Below are 20,630 nucleotides of genomic sequence, written 5' to 3' on the forward strand. Positions count from 1 at the left end.
TATGAGCTGGCTGTGCCTCTCGCTGTAAGCTCTGGACTCCCAGCTTTCACTGGAAAAGAATGACTTCTAATCTCACAGATAACTTTCCTCATGTAAATCTGTGCAGTGGAGGGCTTAGCCTGGAAGGGATCACTGGGAGACCATTAACCCCTTCTCTCCCTAGAACCTCAGGATCACGAGGGAGCCTCCAATTACTTGTAATCAGGGAAGCTACCCCTACATAAGTCATTGAGACATTATAAAGAACATCTGGCTTTCTTCTTTCCTTCCTTCCTTCCTTCGTTCTTTCCTTTCTGTTTTATATTAACTTATCACCTGAGGGCCAATGCCATTTCTTCTCTGAGCCAGGACCCTTGTGAACCTAGGGAGTCTTACTTTGGCTTGAGGGATGGAGTATCTGAAGGACTGTATTCAGATTGGGGCTACCTTCCCAGGGGCAATGACAAGTGGCTCTGTCCAGAGGAGGACGGCCAGCAGGTAAATATACCTCAGTGTGATAAGGGCTTTAATAAGGGATGAGCAGAGGGCTTCAGGAGACTCCTTTGTAATTAAAACCCTCCTGATTTGATACACAGGGTTTATATGCAATTATCCTTTCACTCACTCATGCCAAGAGTGCATTTTATAAGCCAAAGCTTCAAATGTTCTTACTAGGTTTATACACATCAGTTCTTTTATTCTGAAATCAGCTTTAACTCAATGAATGCTGTAATCCCCTTTAACACAGTGTCCAAACTGCATGATCTCACACCATAGCTAACACTGTTTCCTACAGCCCCTTATTCTTTTCCACACAATGTCGGGAAATGTCCCTTCCCAGAGAATCCATTTTCAGTTTCTGGGCTATTTCTTTTTCAGTTTTCGTCTTAGTTCCCTTTCTCTGAGGCAAATTGGGAGAACCTGGGATGGTAAGTGGGTCAACACAATAACTTTTTATTCTTTTGTTTGACTTATTTAGTGGAAACTTTTAAACATAGACAAAAGTAGAGTGAATAGTATAATGAATCCCTATGTACCCCTCCCCTCTTTCACTTTCAACAGTTGTCAACTCATGGCCAGTCTTGTCTCATCCATATACCCATATATTCCCCACCTCTTTCCCCTGTATTATTTGGAAGCAAATATAGAACATCCTATTATTTCATCCATAAACACTTAAATTCTATATCTATAAAAGATACTCTTTTCAAGGACTTCCCTGGCGGTCCAGTGGTTAGGACTCTGCACTTTCACTGCCATGGGCCCTGGTTCAATCCCCAGTTGGGAAATAAGATCCCACAAGCCACGAGGAATAGCCAAAAATAAATAAATATTTAAAATAAGAGGCTAAAACAACCTTTAAAAAAAAAAGAAAGATACTCTTCAAAACCTAACCATAGTACCATAATCACATCTTAAGAAATAATAACTCTTGGGGCTTCCCTGGTGGTCCAGTGGGTAAGACTCCATGCTCCCAATTCAGGGGGCCCAGGTTCGATCCCTGGTCGGGGAACTAGATCCCACATACGTGCCGCAACTAAGAGTTTGCATGGCGCAGCTAAGGGTCCGCATGCTGCAACTAAGAGTCCACATGCTGCAGCTAGAAGATCCCACATGCCACAACTAAGACCCAGTGCAGCCAAAATAAAAAAAAATAATAATAAATATTTTTAAAAAAGAAATAACTCTAATATCAAAAACATTTCAGTGTTTGAGTTTCATATTGCAATTGGGTGTTGTACCTCTTAAATGCCTTTTAAATTATAGAGTCCTACTCCATCTTTCTCTTTCCCTTTGCCACTTATTTGTTGAAAAATCATTTATCCTATAGTTTTTCACTGTCTGGATTTTGCTGATTGTTTCTCCATGGTATCATTTAACATATAGCTCTGTCCTCTGTTTTCTGTGAATTGGTGGTTGTATCTAAAGGTTTGATCAGATTCAGATTGATTTTTTTTTTTGGCAAGATTACTTGATATATGCTGTAAAACCCTTCCATCCATAAACTTATAATGTCTAATTATCTCTCTGTCTTTTTGATATTAGTAGTCATTAATAAGCAATGCCTAGACCCATTAATTCAGTAGGGGTTTCAAAATGGTGATATTTCAGTTCTATCTTTCCTTCTTTATTTATTTACTAGAATACTTCTTTAATAAAAATTTCCCTTCATCTGTGTGGTTCCAGTGATACAGTTTATATTAGAAAAGCAAGATAAATGATTTTTTTTCTCTTTATTTACCTGCTTTCAAAATAGTAGTTGGCTCACTAGGATCTGCAGCAATGACCAATTAGTTTCAGTCCATTGCAAATACTATGCTTATTGATGTTCAAATTGTCCTGTATTTGGCCACCGGGAGCCTCTTCAGGTTGGCGCCTGAGTCCTGTCGGCACGACCCTAGGAGTCTCTGATAACTGCCTTGTTATCTGTTATGACCAAATGTTCTAGGCTCATTTTGAGCTTTTCCTGTCCCAGACCCAGACTGAGCCATTTCTCTAAGGAGTCCTGGTTCCATTCAGTGGGGAGATAGTATTTCCAGGTCACAATTTGGATGCTAGTGGTGCTCATTGCAACTGGCTTAGTCATTGTTTTCAGGCCTTTTCAATGTTCAGAGCTAGGAAATATGATTGTTGTTTGCTTGATAGAACATATGTTGTGAGTTCATACTGATACTTCCAATTCCTGTTTAGTACAGTACTAAACTGCTTGTATCTTATATTCATATCTCCTTTCTCCTGTACTGAGGATCTCATTTCTCACTGACACCATCAATGATAGAATTGGGCTATCACATAAGTACTTATGTTTTATCCCACTGTGCACTTACAGGGATCTAGTAGTAAAAGTACCAAACTACCTCTAATTACTGGAAACGTTACTTTATAATCTTTGAAGGGAATTCCCTAGTGGTCCAGTAGTTAGGACTTTGCACTTTCACTGCCATGGCCCGGGTTCAATCCCTAGTCGGGGGACTAAGATCCCGCAAGCTGTGAGGCGCAGCATAAAAAATAAATAAATAATTTTAAAAAAATAAATAAAATCTTTCAAGATTTTTTTTTTTAAGTTCTGGAATATGCTTTTCCCTCCCTTGTCTGCTTGGAAACTTCCTATTTATTCTTCAGGGCCTACTTCAGATACTCTGTCCTTGGTGAAGTTTTGCTTTACTTCTCCAGGTAATATTACTTACTTATTTCTCTGGGCTCTGCTACAGTTCTTTGTATGTTTCTCTATTGTGGCCATTTTCTTATTAACCATAACTTCATAGACTGAGAGTTCCTTGAGGTCAGAGATTTATTTACCAATATAGCCCCAGCACTCAGCAGGCATTTGGGGAAAGCTAGATTTTGAAGAAGCAAGGGTTATACACATACCATGTGGCACTCAAAACTTTCCTGGGATCATTTGCCAAGTTATTTGGAAACTCTTGTTCATTCATTGAGGACCTACTCTGTGCTAGGCGCTGGGCTACTGGTGAACAATGGAGATAGGTTCTTACCTGCCCAGGTTTTACAGCCCAACTTTATATATCTCCTGCATCACACAGCAGGACTAGCAGGCCTTGCTGAGTTAAAAAGAGAATCATGACTTTGGGAACTTCTGATTGGAACACTCCAGATCAGGCAATGGTGATACTGTCCAGGGTTGGTTGCAGGGATGGGGCCAGGAAGGGAGTAGGGCATGCCACAGGGGGCCACCGTGGTGGGGAGCCAGAAGTGGCCAGGGAAGCCTTACCCAGGTCTTAGGCCTGGAAGTGGCGAGGGAGCCCTGGCTGATGGTGACATTGTGGACCAAATCTTTCCATATTTATGAAAATAAATCTTTAGTGCCTGCCCTGTGGACTGGTTTGTCCCTACCTTTACTTAGCATTTCAGAAACCAGAGCCGATGTTTACCAGAAGGCCAATCAGGACTTTAGGTTCTTTCACTCCAACAAATTACAGCATCCACCCTTCTCCAACCACTTTTCACAGCTATTTTGTTGGCAACTTTTCCCTTTTCTAGAGCCAGTGGATTTAGGCAAATCTCCCTTGCCTCAGCCTCACCTTCATGGTGTGCTTAAATGCTGACACTGGTTGTGATATTTCCCCTGATGAGGTCGCCAGGGAGGCCTGGCTTATTCTCTTAGGGGGAAGGCCATGCATTAGGAACCCCTCTCTGCCACATTCCTTAATCTCCCCTGGATTTGACCATATCTCTAGCCTCTTTTTCCAAGTTCCCGTCTCTTGCAAATCCTCAACTAGGTGTACCAACAGATGCCTCAAATTCATTATGTTCAAAACTAAACTCATCCCCCCAACAACCAGATCCTCTTTCATTTTCCTGTCTCAGTGAATGGCACTGCCATCCACACTGCCCCGATTTCAGACTAGGTTAGATTCTTTATCATACCCTCTCATGGTACCTTATAATCGTAATTACATAAATAATGTTTTATGTATTTGTTTACTCTGTAGTTTCCCTTGCTGGACTGTAAGTTTCTTGAGAGTTAGAACCATGTCTGCCTTATTCATCGTATCCGGTGCCTGGCACGTGAGTCCTCCATCAATATTTGTTGGATAAATTAAGAAATCTACCTGGTCACCCAAGCTAGAAACCTCAGCATCAGTGTAGATTCCTCCCTCTTATCTTCCACATCTTATCTGTCAGCAAGACTTGTCTATGCTACCTCTGAAATATTTCTCAAATCTGTCCTATCAGTACCGTACCCAGCGTTCAGGACCCGATCATCTCACATTTAGACTATGGTAAGAGCTTGATGGGTTTCTCTGTCTCTTTTCTTCTCCTCCTTCTGATGCATCCTATATGTAGCCATAGGGGTCTTTGAAAATCTATAAATCTGGTTGTGCCTTTGACTGCATCACTCTTCTACTTAAAAACTTTTTTTTGGCCTCCTGTTGTCTAAGGAAAACCCAAACTCCCTGGATTGCCATGATCCATCCCTAATCCGTTTGTCCTGCCTCATATCCTGCCATTGTCCCCTGTATAACCGTATGTTTCAGCAACCACAAACAGCTCTCACTTTCCAAATCTTTTTATGTCTTTTCATGTAAAAAGATATTTACTTTTATCTCTCCTGCTCTAGCACCAAACACAGATCAGTCACAAAGAAGAGAGAAAGGAGGATGGGTGAAGGTAGCTTTGGGATGTGTGTCAGAGAAAGTCACTGGGTTTCCAAAGAAATAGAGGAAAACTTTTAAAAATGTCATCTCCCCTCCAGCAGGAAGTCTTCCGTGGAGTCTATAAATCAGGGCTCAAGGCTCTAGGTTTAGGGAGCTGGTGGAGGCAGACTGCTCTGGTGTTGAAGTTATATCTCTAAATCCTTTCTGTACGGGGGCATCTTGATCTTGAAAGTTACTCTTTTTGTTTTTCAGTTCTCTTCAGTGGGTTTTGGAGTATGGTTCTTTTGGACGTGGCATCCATTGCAGGAAAGCAGAACGACCAAAGCGCGGGAAAACGGATGGAATGGCCCCAACCCCCAACATCTGGGGGGTGCCACACTGAAGCCTAATCACCTGTTTAACAAACAAAAATTAAATGTTGTTGAGTTGAGACGTGTCATTCAGCTCTTCTCTCACTGTCAGTTGTCACTGTGACTGTGCACTGGTTTGGAGAGAAATACGAGGGGATGGGTGAGGCTGCCCAAGTGCCCTGCGTTTGCCTCTCATGGTCACGTGGTGTGCTTCACGTTAGGTACACCCTTAATCCCTGAAATGGATCCATCCTAACTCGGGTGTCTTTTCTCTGGATCGTGTACAGATTACCTAGGTGAGCCTCTGCTCCTCTTGCCATCCTAAAGTGGCCAAACAGCATGAACTTTGGTTGGGATTCATTGGGAGCCTGAAGATTTGTCTTTGGTGACCTGACTCTGGGCAACTGAACCTAATGGTTGCAAAATAAATACAAAATACAAAAAATAATAATAATGTCTGTGTCTGCACTTCGTGACTTTGACCTCAGGTTCTTCCTTGATGTTTTATCTTCAGCCTGCTGGAGGTTGCTGGGAGTCTGATTTAATGTGCTAGCTGTTGGAGTGCGGGGGTTAAAATGGACATCCGAATTTTTCTTCCTCTAAGCATGGAACAGTGTGTTTAAAGAACATGCTTACCTATAACCTATTTTGACATACAGATTTTAGAAAATTCTTTTAGTGCCCTCTGAGTGCCTCTTCAAGGCAGTGTGACTTCCTGGCTAGAGACCATGAAAGGGAGAAACCAGTGACACCTCAAAGATACTTGTTTATGCTTTGTGTTCAACACATACACCATCTGGGAGGCTTAGCTTCTGCCAGGTCAGGATTGCTGATTTCCCACTTTTTTCTGTTGTCCTCTTCAGGACAGGAGTTCCCTGTGTATTTCTGAGACAACTACAAAGACACATTTGGACTAAAAAGGATGATCATGCAGATAAAGGAAGCGGCACACAAATTCAGGCTACAGTGAGCTTAAGGTCACCATGGCAAACTTCCCATCGAATGCTGACTGTCACCCCCATTACCTTATTCAACAAATATATATTGTGCACCTACTATGTGCTGATCACCTTTCTAGGTACTGGGGCAGCAAACAAAACAGACAAGGTCCCTGTTCCCATGGATCTGACAGTCCAGTGATCCCTGCTAAGGGATCACCAGCCTCAGCCTCACCAAGGCAGCCATTCCTCCTGAACCACTCCTGCTGTTAGAAGCGCCTCTGCGCTTTTCACTGATTGGTCCGAGCTCCAACCCTGGGCTCTCAGATCAAAGTCTGAGCTTCTTTCCCTTTGTTAACTTCTGATGTTTGAAAGCAACTGTTCTGCGCCCCCTGAGTCCTCTCCAGCTAAATATTTCTTTTGTCTTCAAGGACTCTTCAAATAACTTGGTATTCATACTTTCCAGTCACCATCTGAACTGGTGCCCTGGCTCGCTCTTTCTTTAATACTTAACTCCTGCTGCCCAAGGCAGTGATTCTTATACATGTGCATCTGTGCATTCCCCTGTACAAGCCATCTGCAACCTCCCATTCCTATCTCTTACCGAAAGTGACAGGATTTTTCTCCTATTGAAGAATAGAAGCATATTGTGAAATTTTATATATATATATATATATCTCAATATATAAGGTTTCTGCCCCAGTTCAGTTCCTGACACAAAGCCCCTAAAGCCCTTGTAAATAGGGGTGCTAGGAGAATCTTTTGTTCTAATATTTGGTCTTTGACCCCAGTTCCTGACAGAGAGCCCTTAAGACCCTGAGTGATAGAAGTGACTGACAGAGCTCCTAAATCCCTTGGAATTTCCTGGATAGTGGAACATTTTTGGTTCTAATTAGGAGACTCTTGGGGGCTCCTGGATGGGGCTGGTCACCAGAAAGACCAAGCCATGATTAGAAGCTTGGAACTTTCATCCCCACCCCGTATTCTCCAGAGAGAGGAGAGGGACTGGAATGGAGTTACTAATCAGTCATGCCTATGTGATGAATTCTCCATAAAAATCCCAAAAGAATGGGGTTTGGAGAGTTTCTGGTTTGGTGAATACATCCATGTGCTGGGAGGGTGGTACACCCCTAACTCCAGATGGACACAAGCTCCTGCATTTGGGACCCTCCTAGACCTCACCCTATGTATCTCTTCATCTGGCTGTTCATTTGTATCCTTTAAAATGTCTTTTGTAATTACCCAGCAGTAGTAAGTTAACTATTTTCCTGGGTTCTGTGAGCAAATTATCAAACCCAAGGTGGGGGGGTCGTGGGAACCTCCAATTTATAAGCCAAGTCAGACAGAAGTCATGGGTAACCTGGGGACCCACTGCTTGCAATTAGCATTAAGACCCCCTAACCTGTGGGTCTGCACTAACTCCAGGCAGTTAGTGTCAAAATTGTTTAGGGTGGAAAAACCCACATATCTGGTCTCAGAAATGTTGTAAGTGTTCAAGTAAAGAAAAACAGGTTTTTTTCCAGGCACATGTAAATATCTGATTTTGAGGTGGAAATTAGTTACTACTAAGTATTTTTAAGTTTGACATGACTTGTACATTTTTCCAAAATTATGTTTGGAGATTCTGTGATACAGTGGTCAGAATTTAATATTTTTAATTAATTAATTTGTTTATTATTTATTTTTGGCTGTGTTGGGTTTCCGTTGCTGCGCGCCGGCTTTCTCTATTTGCGGCAAGCGGGGGCTATTCTTCATTGCGGTGGCTTCTCTTGTTGCAGAGCACGGACTCTAGGCGAGTGGGCTCAGTAGTTGTGGTTCACGGGCTCTAGAGCGTAGGCTCAGTAATTGTGGCGCACGGGCTTAGTTGCTCCGCGGCGTGTGGGATCTTCCCGGACCAGGGCTTGAACCCGTGTCCCCTGCATTGTCAGGCGGATTCTTAACCTCGGCGCCACCAGGGAAGTCCCAGAACTTAATTTTTAAGTAAAGATTTTAGACACAACCAGCATCATAAATTACCACCATCATCTCGTGAAAGAGAGGACATTATAATGTCAAATAATCTGGAAGGGCATAATCTCAGTACTAAAAGTTTGAATAAATTTAGTTTACGAAAAACCGACTACATTGTTCATTCTTTCTCACCTACCAAGTACCAGTGAAAACTTCATGAACGAACCAGCATCACCCTTTTGGAAGCCACTGCCCTTAGGAACCCCATGTAGCCCTTAAGAATTGCATTCAGCTGTAAAAGAACCCAGAAAAGCAGTGGCTTAAACAAATTAGTAGTTTTATTTTTCTCATGTAAATAGAACTTTGGAGATAGTCCCAGGTTAACGTGGCTGCTCCATGAGGCCATCAGGGACTCTGCCTTCTATCTTTCTATTTTTCTTTTGTTCAGCAGTCTTTAGCATGAATTTGTCATCATCTGATCCCAAGATTCCTGCTTCCCTCTCCAGCAAAGTGTAGGCAGTGAGGAGTCCGCCTCTAAGCCAAAAACCTGTGTCATATTTCAGACCCAACCACAGGCAGTTACAAAGCTTTGCCCACAGGCCTCCCGGGAAGGTACATAGCCTGTGCACTGCACTCTCTGAGGGGATTTGCAGTCAAGGGCTCTGGCCCCATCCTACCATCACCCCAGTCTTAGCCCAGGCTCCTTATGTGGAGAAGGGGGAGCCTAGCCATGGCCTCTCTTAGGTGTCTCTGCAGAGACCAACTTACTGGCTGTTGGCGGGGGGAGGGGGAGAAGGGGGCGAGAGTGGGGCCTTGAAATGTTTCCTCCACTCTGACTCAGTATGCAGTACTTTTCCACTCCTAGCCCTTCCCCCCTCCCTTCTCCCTGCCTCCCTGGTCTGCAAAAAGGCAGGAGCCTTTTGTTCAGGGATCCTTCAGCAGTGAGACAATCCCGGCATCTGTACTAATCCACCTGACTCTTGCCTGGCACTGTTCCAGGGAGAAAAATGGAACATTAGGGGAGCCAGCGCTTTCTCCTGTTTAGTCTCTTGCTTATACTGTCACAGTAGATGATTAAATCCTTGACCGTTAGTTTCATTTTTACTATTCTACACAGATGCCTAGCAGCTCAGCTCTCTGCAGCTCAGCTCAGCTTTTGGCAGGAAGAAAGAAGGGAAAGGGCAAAAGGGGTTGGTTGGCCAGCTGAGTTGATCTGCCATTTGGTGAGCTTTCTCCAATGCCCCACTGATATCTTATGCTTATATCTTATTGGTCAGAACTGGATCACATAGTCATCCCTAGCTGCAAGGGAGGCTGGGAAATGCTTTTTAGCTGGGCACACTGCCACCCTGAGTGAAACCAGAATGGGTTTTATATATTTTTATTTTTATTTTTTAATTTATTTATTTTGGTTGTGCTGGGTCTTTGTTGCGGCAGGTTGGCTCCTTTGTTGTGGCTCACCAGCTCCTTTAGTTGTGGCACGTGTGCTCCTTAGTTGTAGCAGATGGGCTCCTTAGTTGTGGCTCGCGGGCTCCTTAGTTTGCAGCTCACCAGCTCCTTAGTTGCGGTACGTGTGCTCCTTAGTTGCATCTGGCGCGCTCCATAGTTGTGGAATGCAAACTCTTAGTTGCGGCATGCATGTGGGATCTCGTTCCCTGACCAGGGATCAAACCTGCATCCCCTGAATTGGGAGGTGGATTCTTAACCACTGTGGCACCAGGGAAGTCCCCAGAATGGGTTTTAGATAGATAACTATTACATCTTGGAATCCCCTACTTTTAGAAAAGTTAGTGGATGGTGGTTTGTCCATTGTCTGTTTGATTTCACTGGTTGGCATTATATAAAGAATTGGGAGAAAAGCATTCTGGGAAGATAGCAGTGGCATTTTTCAATCTCCCTGAATTCCCCCATTAAAAAACAAAACAAAACAAAACAAGCAAACAAACAACAACAACAAAAAAGCCACAGAGCAATTGGGATAGCAAAACCAAAAACCTACGGACATCTATAACAAAACTGGGAGACAAGACAGCACCGCAAACCCCAAAATTCATGGAGGTGGAAGCCACTGGTGGCTCGAAGACTTGCATGGTATCAGCATTTTTGTGGAAAGAAGCAGGGGGAAGCAAAGAGTGTCTGAGAAATCTGAAAATAAGAGAACCCCAAAACAGGTACTCCCTGGAAAGTACAGTGGGCCAATAGGAGAACAGCAGCTGGAACTGCGGGGAGCAGGGGGTTGTACAACCCTGTTTGCAGCTGATGAGGGCAAGGGGTCCAAAGTAAGGACTGAAGAAGCTGGAGCAGCCCGGGTCCTGTGAACCCTCAAAACCAGACAAAGTGTCTTTGCAGGACACTTTGGAAAGCCGCAGGGAATATACTACAAATAGGGTAGGCCAGGGATATTTGGGACAAAGGAAGGGGAAGTCCAAATGAGAGTTGGGGAGGGGAACAGAGCCAGAAGATCTCAGAAAGTATGAAGCCATTCTTCTGACCACTTCATGGAAACATAGACAAGGAAGCTGTAGAGCCTTGAATTTAGCAAAGCTATCCTAACTCACTCCTCCCCACTAAATGTGCAGGAAAACTAACTTCATCTAAAAATGAGCAACAGAAAGGACTGGAGTGAAATCTCATAATGAAGTTATTATAAGAAAAATGAGAACAAGGAGCAGAAGAACATCCTTAATGAAATAAAGCATTCCAGAAAGATATGCCCACAAAACCAGGTAAAAACTGTAACAATATTTCAAAATGAGCTAAAGTAAATTAAGGAAATATTACAAGATACGAAAGAAAAGTACAAGTCAGAATTAGAAAGCAAAAATTAGGTAATCAAACTTAGGAAAGAATTGGAAAGAAAAGGGAAAACTCATCTTACAAGTGAAGACTGAACTAGAAGGAATATAAGAGTAACATGGTTTTTGCACAACAGATAATGCCTTAAGGGAATAAAAAGTGAAAAGAAGGAAAACATTTAAATTCCAGAATGAATAAAGAGAAATCTGAGAATTCAAGAGAAAATGACAAATATAGAAGATAGGCAAAAATATCTAAAACTGTATTATACAAGTCCCTGAAGGAGAAAAGAATAATGAGGCAATGGAGGAGAAATAATATATTAAAAAAACTACATAAAAGAAACTTCCCTGAAAAAAAAATTAAAAAGACTCGATTGCATATAGAAAGGGCACACCTTGTACCTGGGGAAATCAACCCAGAAGATCAATACTGAGAAATATTCTAGTAAAATTAATGGATTTTAAAGAAAAAATATTTGGGGCATCCAGGCTAAAAGACAAATTCACTTATAAGGGAAAGAAAATCAGACTGTGATCAGACTTGACAACAGCACTTTATGTTAGGCGACTATAGAGTAACAATATATCTAAGATACCCAAAGAAAGGAAACCAAACCGACCGACTTTCAGGTGTGAAGGCCACAGACAAAATGTTATCAACGTGGAAGAACACAGGGACTATTCTCATGAGACCTTTCTGAGGCATCTTCTAGGGAACATACCTCAGACAACCAGACTAGTGAGACATTGACATAACAGGTGGTGAGCACTAAATATATTTACTTGTATAACTAAGAATAAGTGATGGTTATAAGGGAAAGAATATAGTTTTTAATGGTTATGTGCCCTTAAATATACAGTATAACTAACAAAATATAAAGAGAATGGGGAGAACATTTATAAGAGGCAGACAAAGCTTGCTGATTGCCTTATAGTTATTAACCAAAATATTGCTTCCAACCTGGGGCTGGAGAAGAAGGGAAGGAGGAAGAAGTTACTAGATAATGTCAATATTGTTCATAAGAGGAAAAAACAGACAATAGTTGCCTTCCCCAAATAGAGGGGATTAAAGATGTAACACAGAGGAAATGATTAGAACAAAAGTACAAACTTTTGTAAATATTAAAACCAAAAAAGGAGTGAGCAAGCAAATAAACAGACCACAGAGTGAAAAATTATTTATATAAAAGAGTTGAAATTTTCACATAGATGTGGGTGTGAATCCCTGCTTCACTTTACCTCTCTCGGCTTGGCTTCCTGTGTAAAAGTCTATATATATGTATGTAGACTTAAGTGCCTGGGAGCACATCTTATTTATATGTGTATATGTATATATATATATATATATGTATGTATATATATATATATATATATATATATATATATATATATATATATACACATATATACACACACACACACACATATAATATATATAATTGACCTTGAAGGGCAAGTGTGAGAATTAGATTTATATAATATGATTTTCAGTACCCAGTATATAATAAGCATTCAACCAAAGCAAGATCTGTAGCCTTTTCAGCAAGGGAGGGGCAAAGCTAGGACTTGAAAGTAGGATTGTCCAGCTATGAAGTTTGCTCTTTCTCTACTGTGCTACTCAAGGCAGCACGTATCCACTGAATGGTGGAATTACAGGATTTTTCAGAAGGAGAGATTCCATGCTTCATGGAAGACATGGCATTCAAAGATATAGAGTCCAGCTTAAGTAGAGGCATGAAAGAGAAAACAAGATGTGTTGGTGAGGAGGTGAGGGTCTGTAAAAGATCAGTTTTAGTGTCTTAGACCTGTCCTCATCCTTTTTCCAAGAACAACTTATAAATGAAAAACTGATAGCCAGTTCTACCAGATGTATTAGTTGAGAGTATGGTTTAGGAGAATGAGTGTCTAAAGATAGGACCTTGTATACTAACTAGACAGGAAGGTCCTGACAGCAGCGACTCTGCTCTGATATACACCCCCAGGGCCCAGCACAGTGTGTGGCCTACACTCAACCTATACTCATTGCTGAGTAAATGCTGGTGGGGTGAATTAATAAGGTAATACCTAAAACATAAACCAAGTTTTTCAAGGAGTTTTCAAGCCCTCATCAGGTAACTGTATTTATCGACTCACTATTTGTATCATTTGGGATAGGTTAGGTTATTCTACAGTAATAAACAACTCCAAAATTTCAACAGTTTAAAACAAAAAGTTTCATTTCTTGCTCATGTTACAAGTTCACCACAGCTTGGCGGGGAAACTCTATTCTTCGTAGTCACTCAGGCCCCTGGGTTGTTGGAATGAGCACCATCTCATATATTGTTGGTCACTGTGCCAGGGGAAAAGAGAGCTCTGGAGGGTCTCTCAGTGGCAATTAAATCTTCCTCCTGTAAGTGACACGTGTCACTTCTGCTCACAATTTATTGGCCAGAAGCGTCACATGGCCATACCTAACTTTAAAGAAGGCCATGAAGTGCAATCCTATTATATGCCTAGAAAACAAGAGACCTGAAATGCTTGGTGAACAGTATTAATGACCATCACATTATCTGAAGGTGGGTAATGGGGCTCCATTTAGATAGGTAGATAGAAAGAAAGGACAGTGTACACTAGTATCCCCCCTTTTTACAGTTGAGGACACTTGTGCACTAAGAGGTTGTTACTTGCTCACACTAACTTGCTATTAGCAGGGAGCTAGGATTCAAATCTGCATCTGTCTGACTCTAAAACCTTTACCTGCCTTTGATCCTGCCTTTGATCCTGCCTCTTCCTCATATACTTGGAGATGAGGCAGCAAGTAGCCTCACCTTCACCCATGGATTTCATTTTACTGTCTCTGTGTCACTGGCAGAAGTTTAAATCAGACTTTGCAAAAAACCCAGGCCAGTTTAAAAGGAAGAAAAAGTCATTTCTGAAGCCTGGATTACATACTTTGTTTGTACTGTGTGGATTTTCCCTCAAGGTTCTCCCTCTCTCTTCATTGCACTTTCCTTTGAAATCTAATCCACCAAACAGCCATCAAGAGGTGAAGCCTGGCTCCAGAGAGGGGGTATCAAAGGAAGGAGGAGGAGTTTGAGCCTCATTTTCAATTTGCTAAACCTTTCAAATTCTTCCCCAAGGCTTCAGTTTGGTAAAAGAAAAATAGTAATGACTTATGTTTATCCTGGGGAATATGTGTTTTCCATGCCCCCTTAGGAAATGTCATCAATGTGTTTTGAATTTATTTTTTGCTTGATTCATCAAAATATTGTTGCACAAGAGACTTTGGATGTCCAAAGAGCTGTCTTTTAAAATAAATGTCTTTTATTTTGCCTTCGGAAACAGCTAATCACATTTTATCAAGAGTCAGCAGCCTTCTTTCTTCAAAGGACTGTATTTAACACTAAAAAGGTTACAGATGGGGAGAAAGAGGGGTCATGTACGACAACCACCCCATAACATTAACAGGCTATAAGATGCCCAGGACTATACAGTGTGAAAGTTTTGAAATGAAAACTTTAGGAAAATGATGGCTCATTTTAAAATATTAGGAAAATTTGAGCAAAAAGTAATTCCCATATTCCTTACCTCGTTGGGAGAGAGTGGTGGTTAAAAATGAGAGTCCAGATTCTTCAGGGACTCCCATTATTCATATGTTAGATCATCTTTGCCTATCTTCTTTATTTATTGCTTTTTAAAAATCCTTTTTGTTTCTTTCTTTTTTCATTTTTGGTTGAAAAATGTCCTTCCCTTTTTTATGGCATTAATCTTCTGTTTCTTTGCTCTTGAGTTCCTCCTAGTTCAACCTTCATTTCTATAGTGATCTTTCCTATATTTCTATTCTTATATTCCTATATATCTATTTACATAGATAATCTTTTTTTTTTACAGCTATTCATAATATTTTATTTTCAGTAAGAGTAGACTCATAAGGTATTCATTTTTTCATATGTGATTTTGGTAATGTGTATTTACTTTTTCATTCATCTATCTCTTCAATAAACAAAATTGGCTTTGATTATTGTCTCTATTATGGGTCTGTTTCTATTTTTTCTTTCTTTTTTTTTTAACATCTTTATTGGAGTATAATTGCTTTACAATGGTGTGTTAGTTTCTGTTTTATAACGAAGTGAATCAGCTGTACATATACATATATCCCCATATCCCCTCCCTCTTGTGTCTCCCTCCCTCCCACTCTCCCTATCCCACCTCTCTAGGTGGTCACAAAGCACGGAGCTGATCTCCCTGTGCTATGCGGCTGCTTCCCACTAGCTATCTATTTTACATTTGGTAGTGTATATATGTTCATGCCGCTCTCTCACTTTCTCCCAGCTTACACTTCCCTCTCCTCGTGTCCTCAAGTCCATTCTCTACAACTGCGTCTTTATTCCTGTCCTGCCCCTAGGTTCTTCATAACCTTTTTTTTTTTTTAGATTCCATATATATGTGTTAGCATACGGTATTTGTTTTTCTCTTTCTGACTTACTTCACTCTGTATGACAGACTCTAGGTCCATCCACCTCACTACAAATAACTCAATTTCGTTTCTTTTTATGGCTGAGTAATATTCCAATGTATATGTGTGCCACATCTTCTTTATCCATTCATCTGTCGATGGACACTTAGGTTGCTTCCATGTCCTGGCTACTGTGACTAGAGCTGCAATGAACATTGTGGTACATGACTGTTTTTGAATTATGGTTTTATCAGGGTATATGCCCAGTAGTGGGATCGCTGGGTCATATGGTACTTCTATTTTTAGTTTTTTAAGGAACCTCCATACTGTTCTCCATAGTGACTGTATCAATTTACATTCCCACCAACAGTGCAAGAGGGTTCCCTTTTCTCCACACCCTCTCCAGCATTTATTGTTTGTAGATTTTTTGATGATGGCCATTCTGACTGGTGTGAGGTGATACCTCATTGTAGTTTTTTTTCATTGTAGTTTTGATTTGCATTTCCCTGATGATTAGTGATGTTGAGCACCCTTTCAGGTGTTTGTTATATAGATAATTCTATTGCTATATATTTCCTATATTTCTATTCCTATATATCTATTTCTTCCTGGTGTTCTATATCATAATCCTGAGTTTTTCTAGTATTAATTAGTGTTGTTCTTTCATCTTTTGTATCATTTTCTTAATTAATTTTATTCCATTTTGGAGGATTAGGTTATAGTTTCATCTATTTAGTGCATGTGTCTTTCTAGTATGCTTTCGGTGTCCATAGGGATGCTTTTTTTTTTTTTTTTTAAAGCAGAGGTTCTTTTTTTCTTTTTTTTTAATTAATTAATTGATTTATTTATTTTTGGCTGTGTTGGGTCTTCATTTCTGTGCGAGGGCTTTCTCTAGTTGCGGCAAGCGGGGGCCACTCTTCATCGCGGTGCGTAGGCCTCTCACTATCGCAGCCTCTCTTGTTGCGGAGCACAGGCTCCAGACGCACAGGCTCAGTAGTTGTGGCTCACGGGCCTAGTTGCTCCGTGGCATGTGGGATCTTCCCAGACCAGGGCTCGAACCCGTGTCCCCTGCATTAGCAGGCAGATTCTCAACCACTGCACCACCAGGGAAGCCCCATAGGGATGCTTTTAAATCTTCTTTTCATATAAGCCAAGAAAGATAAAGTGACTTTCCCAAGATCAAATAGCTACTAAGTGGCAGAGCAGGTATTCACACACATGTTTATCTGACTCCAAAGCCTGTTAATCTTCTTACTAATCATATTTATCATATATTGAAAATCTACTGTGTGGCAGACAATTTACAAACAAAATCTAATTTAATACAGCATCTTGCAACATCTTTTTATTATTGATGAAGAAACCAAAGCTTGGAGAGCAACTGCAGATGGTTGTGGGCACTTGTGGTGGTTTCAACAGCTCTAGGGTACTAGCTCCTTAGTTCCTGCTCAACAGAAATGGTGTGGTTTTAACAGCAGTAATGGAACTACCTCAGCAGCTGAGCACTGCATGTGGGCTGATGAGCTCTAATGCAGAGGGAGTAGCATCTTCCTGATATTTGGGTAATAATTCCTTTCTTCCTTTTGCTACTACAACCCTGTTCTTTCTCCCCTATGCTCTTTTAGCCCTTCCAATACTTTTGTTATCAATTCTCTGAATTAAATCCCCCTTTGATTTAAATAACAAAGTTTGTCTTCCTGAATCAGACACTATCTGATGCACTTACTTGTTTCCATTCATTATTTTGTTCATTTAACAAACATTTATTGACTACCTACTAATGTTAAGGTATTTTGGAAACAATGATTAACAAGATAGACAAAGTTCCTGCCCTCATGAAGCTTGTAGACTAGTGGGAAGAAAGATAATAACTAAGGAGTTACACAATATGATTTCAGATTGTAGTAAGTGCTGTAAAAATAGAAGTCGATTAAACAATAAATAATTGTCTCTCTTGTATAAATTAAGTCAGAAGGTAAAGGCAGGTAGCCCAAGAATAGTATGATTACTCCAAGTAATCAAGTCTCCTTTTAGTTCAGTACCTAATTTGCCTAGAGTGTGACCCTCTTCCTGTGGTTCAATATGGCAGGCAACACATCCAAGTTCCATACAGCTGGATGGAGGAAGGGATTAAGAAAGGGGCAAAGAACAAGAGCTAGCTCTCTTTTAAGGGGAGGTTTCTGGGAGGCTACCATGCAATACTTTGATTATATTTTACTGGCCTGAACTCAGCTACCTGGCTCCACTTAGCTGCAAGAGAGTCTGAGAAATGTAGCCACAGGCCCAGTTAAAAGTGGAAGGGGGGGCAGTCTACTACTAAGAAAGAAGGGGAGAATAGACACTGGTGTAGACAACTACTAGTCTTTACCAAAGGAACTAAACAAAGGGATCTGATTGCAAGTAACCTGAGGTCTGTTTATGGACACTCATTTAGAATGATTCTTCTTTTTTTTTTCATTATTTTATTTTATTTTTAATTAATTTATTATTATTATTAAAAAATTTTTGCTTGCATTGGGTCTTTGTTGCTGCGTGCGGGCTTTCTCTAGTTGCAGTGAGAAGGGGCTATTCTTCATTGCAGTGTGCAGGTTTCTCATTGCAGTGGCTTCTCTTGTTGCAGAGCACGGGCTCTAGGCACGTGGGCTTCAGTAGTTGTGGCTCGTGGGTTCAGTAGTTGTGGCTCACAGGCTCTGGAGCACAGGCTCCATAGTTGTGGCACACAGGCTTAGTTGCTCAGCGGCATATGGGATCTTCCTGGACCAGGGCTCAAACCCATGTCCCCTGCATTGGTAGGCAGATTCTCAACCACTGCGCCACCAGGGAAGTCCCTAGAATGATTCTTTATAATCTCTCTCCACCACCAAATAGAAGGTTTCTTCATGGCAGAGACTTGATCTACCTTTCTATTTCCAGTTTTTCCTGCAATACGTCAGACTTGATTGATATTATCATGTTTTTGGAAGTGAATATGATATACAACCTTAAAACAACTCAAGAAACCACTTTTAGCAAACATTGCAGAGCAGTATGTGTGATCTCAATTACTCTCACCAGACTATGAGTTTCTTCAGTCAGTAAATCACTGAATCTGTCTTTCTAGAGTACTGAATATTGTCTGTGGTATGTAACTGGATGTTAAAATGTGTTAGCAATATGCCTCTGGGGATCTCACTGAGGCCTAATGCAATCAGAGGAGGATTCATTAAGTGGGACTTAGCTGGTGAAAAGCCTTTTTCCTCACTGGCAGGAAATTAAGGACAATATTTGTATAGCATTTTAGTACATCTTCACAACATCATCCGATGCCATCTTTATTTTTATCCTTATTTTATAGATGAAGAAACGGAGGCTCAGGGAGGGTCAAGATATTCCACTTAGCAAGTGGTAGAGCTGGAGCTAGAAACCAGATCTTAGGAAACCAAATGCACCTCTAGGGAAAGAGATTTTCATTTCAGTAAAATTAGTACCTTTGTGGAGAGGGCCACAGCATCCTTTGATTTCACTTTCAGGAGGTCGATAAAGTAAGATCGGAAGAAATGAAGGCAAATCATTTTGCCAGGTCTTTCTAATTACAGAATTCTGATAATCAGCACTGTGACTAGAAGCTGCTTTATATAAGACTACGATTCCCAGCATGGCACAAGGGACCGCTGGGAAGACTTCGACTCCCAGCATGCTGTACTTTGGAACTCCCAGTCCCAGAATGCAACGCTCTTCCTTACTCAGAGGGCCGTAGAGACTACAGTTCCCAGCATGCAGAGCCGCCCCCAGTTTCTGGCGCCCCGCCGGACCCTGCTTCGGAGAGACGTTTTGGACTCCAGAGGGCGGGCCCTGGAGTCCCAGCCCCCTTTGGAGGACGTGTCTGCGGGGCGGTTCTGGCCCGTTGGGCCCGTTCAGACGGAACCTCGAAGGGATGGTTTGGGGCCTGGGCCGGGCTTCGCCCAGGCAGCGTCTGAGACAGCCCCAATGGGGCCCTCGGGGGGCCTTCCTCCCTTTGAACTGCGGTGGCGGGTGGGCTCACTGTATCCTGCACTTTTCAGAGTAGGGGCCGCCATCACCATGGTCACTGCTGCGAGTCGGCCGTGCGCCGACGGGCCGCGGGACATCCTGTGGCGCGTGAGTGCTGCGCGCACTGTGGCAGGCGCTTGGCAGCTGCGGGGGTCGGGCTGGGCGTGCGGGCTCTGGTCGCGCGTGCGCGCTGGACGGGGGCGGGGCCGGCTCGAGTGTAGTGTGGGGAGCGCGTGGGGAGGGGGCGACCCAAGTGACTTATTTCAGGGTTGTGGGGGGCGTCCTGAGTGGAAGCTGGTTACAGAGGGGACGGGCGTACTAGGGAAAGTTGGTTACAAGTTGTGTGTGTGCGGGGCGTCCTGAGTGCAAACTCTTTATGGCGTGAGAGAGGGGTCCTGAGTGGAAGCTGGTCATAGTGGGAGGGATGTCCTGCATGGGAGTTGGTAGAGAATGGGGAAGAGTTGTATGCAACTCTGCTAGGTGCACAATTAATAACTTGTTGATTACTTGGGATAAGAAGCGGGAAGGAATATCCGGAATCGGAAAGAATGTGGTATGACCTTAGCAGAGGCTGGTCTTGGGGACTAGGTGAACAGGACAGGTGTTTTGTCAAATTAGAGGAATGTGTGCACTGTGGGCTCGAGAAGAGGAGGTACTTCCTTGTTGAAGTCCAATCAACAGTTCTGCCTCCATTCTGTGGAGGGTACAGAGATATAGGAGTAAGATCCCTTTTAGGACAGTGCTTCTACCCCAGCGGCACTGCCATCTACTTTGTATCCCGGGTTACTAAGTCTTACCTGTTCTTTACCACCTGTATTATCAGTCATCGATGTCCTGTAGATTGTATGTCAGAAACGTGGCTGCAGTTTTTTGTTTTTTTTTTTAACTTTTTCTTTACCACTGCCTTCCTTCAGACACTGACTGTAATCTTTGGCTTGGGCAATTGGGGTGGACTGCCTCCTGTTTGTCTCCTGTCTGTGTCTTGTCCCCTCTGATCCATCTTCATTATAGACACCTTACAGACACAAGGGTGTTTTACCTTCCAAAATATA

The 20,630-nt window shown here is 42.1% G+C and overlaps 2 protein-coding genes across 7 annotated transcripts in view; both read left to right on the forward strand.

The window, feature by feature from the left end:
- YIPF1 (Yip1 domain family member 1) overlaps positions 1 to 5,903 on the forward strand; it is a 36,117-nt gene extending 30,214 nt beyond the window's left edge. For 3 of the 6 annotated variants that reach the window (XM_082358961.1, XM_082358966.1, XM_082358963.1), the window contains one exon: positions 5,352 to 5,529. The gene's annotated coding sequence lies outside the window, so the exon portion shown is untranslated. Of the gene's footprint in view, positions 1 to 858; positions 909 to 4,433; positions 4,510 to 5,351 lie in introns of those variants that run through there. The other 3 variants (XR_014235373.1, XM_082358962.1, XM_082358964.1) reach the window with 3 other exon arrangements.
- A 9,943-nt stretch (positions 5,904 to 15,846) lies between these two features.
- Positions 15,847 to 20,630, forward strand: part of NDC1 (NDC1 transmembrane nucleoporin) — a 50,688-nt gene continuing 45,904 nt past the window's right edge. The window contains exon 1 of the mRNA XM_082357062.1: positions 15,847 to 19,686. Coding sequence (XP_082213188.1) covers positions 19,324 to 19,686 — 363 coding nt within the window. The 5' untranslated portion in view covers positions 15,847 to 19,323. The remainder of the gene's footprint in view (positions 19,687 to 20,630) is intronic.

This window comes from Balaenoptera borealis, assembly GCF_965194805.1.
Source record: "Balaenoptera borealis genome assembly, chromosome: 1".
Taxonomy (NCBI): domain Eukaryota; kingdom Metazoa; phylum Chordata; class Mammalia; order Artiodactyla; family Balaenopteridae; genus Balaenoptera; species Balaenoptera borealis.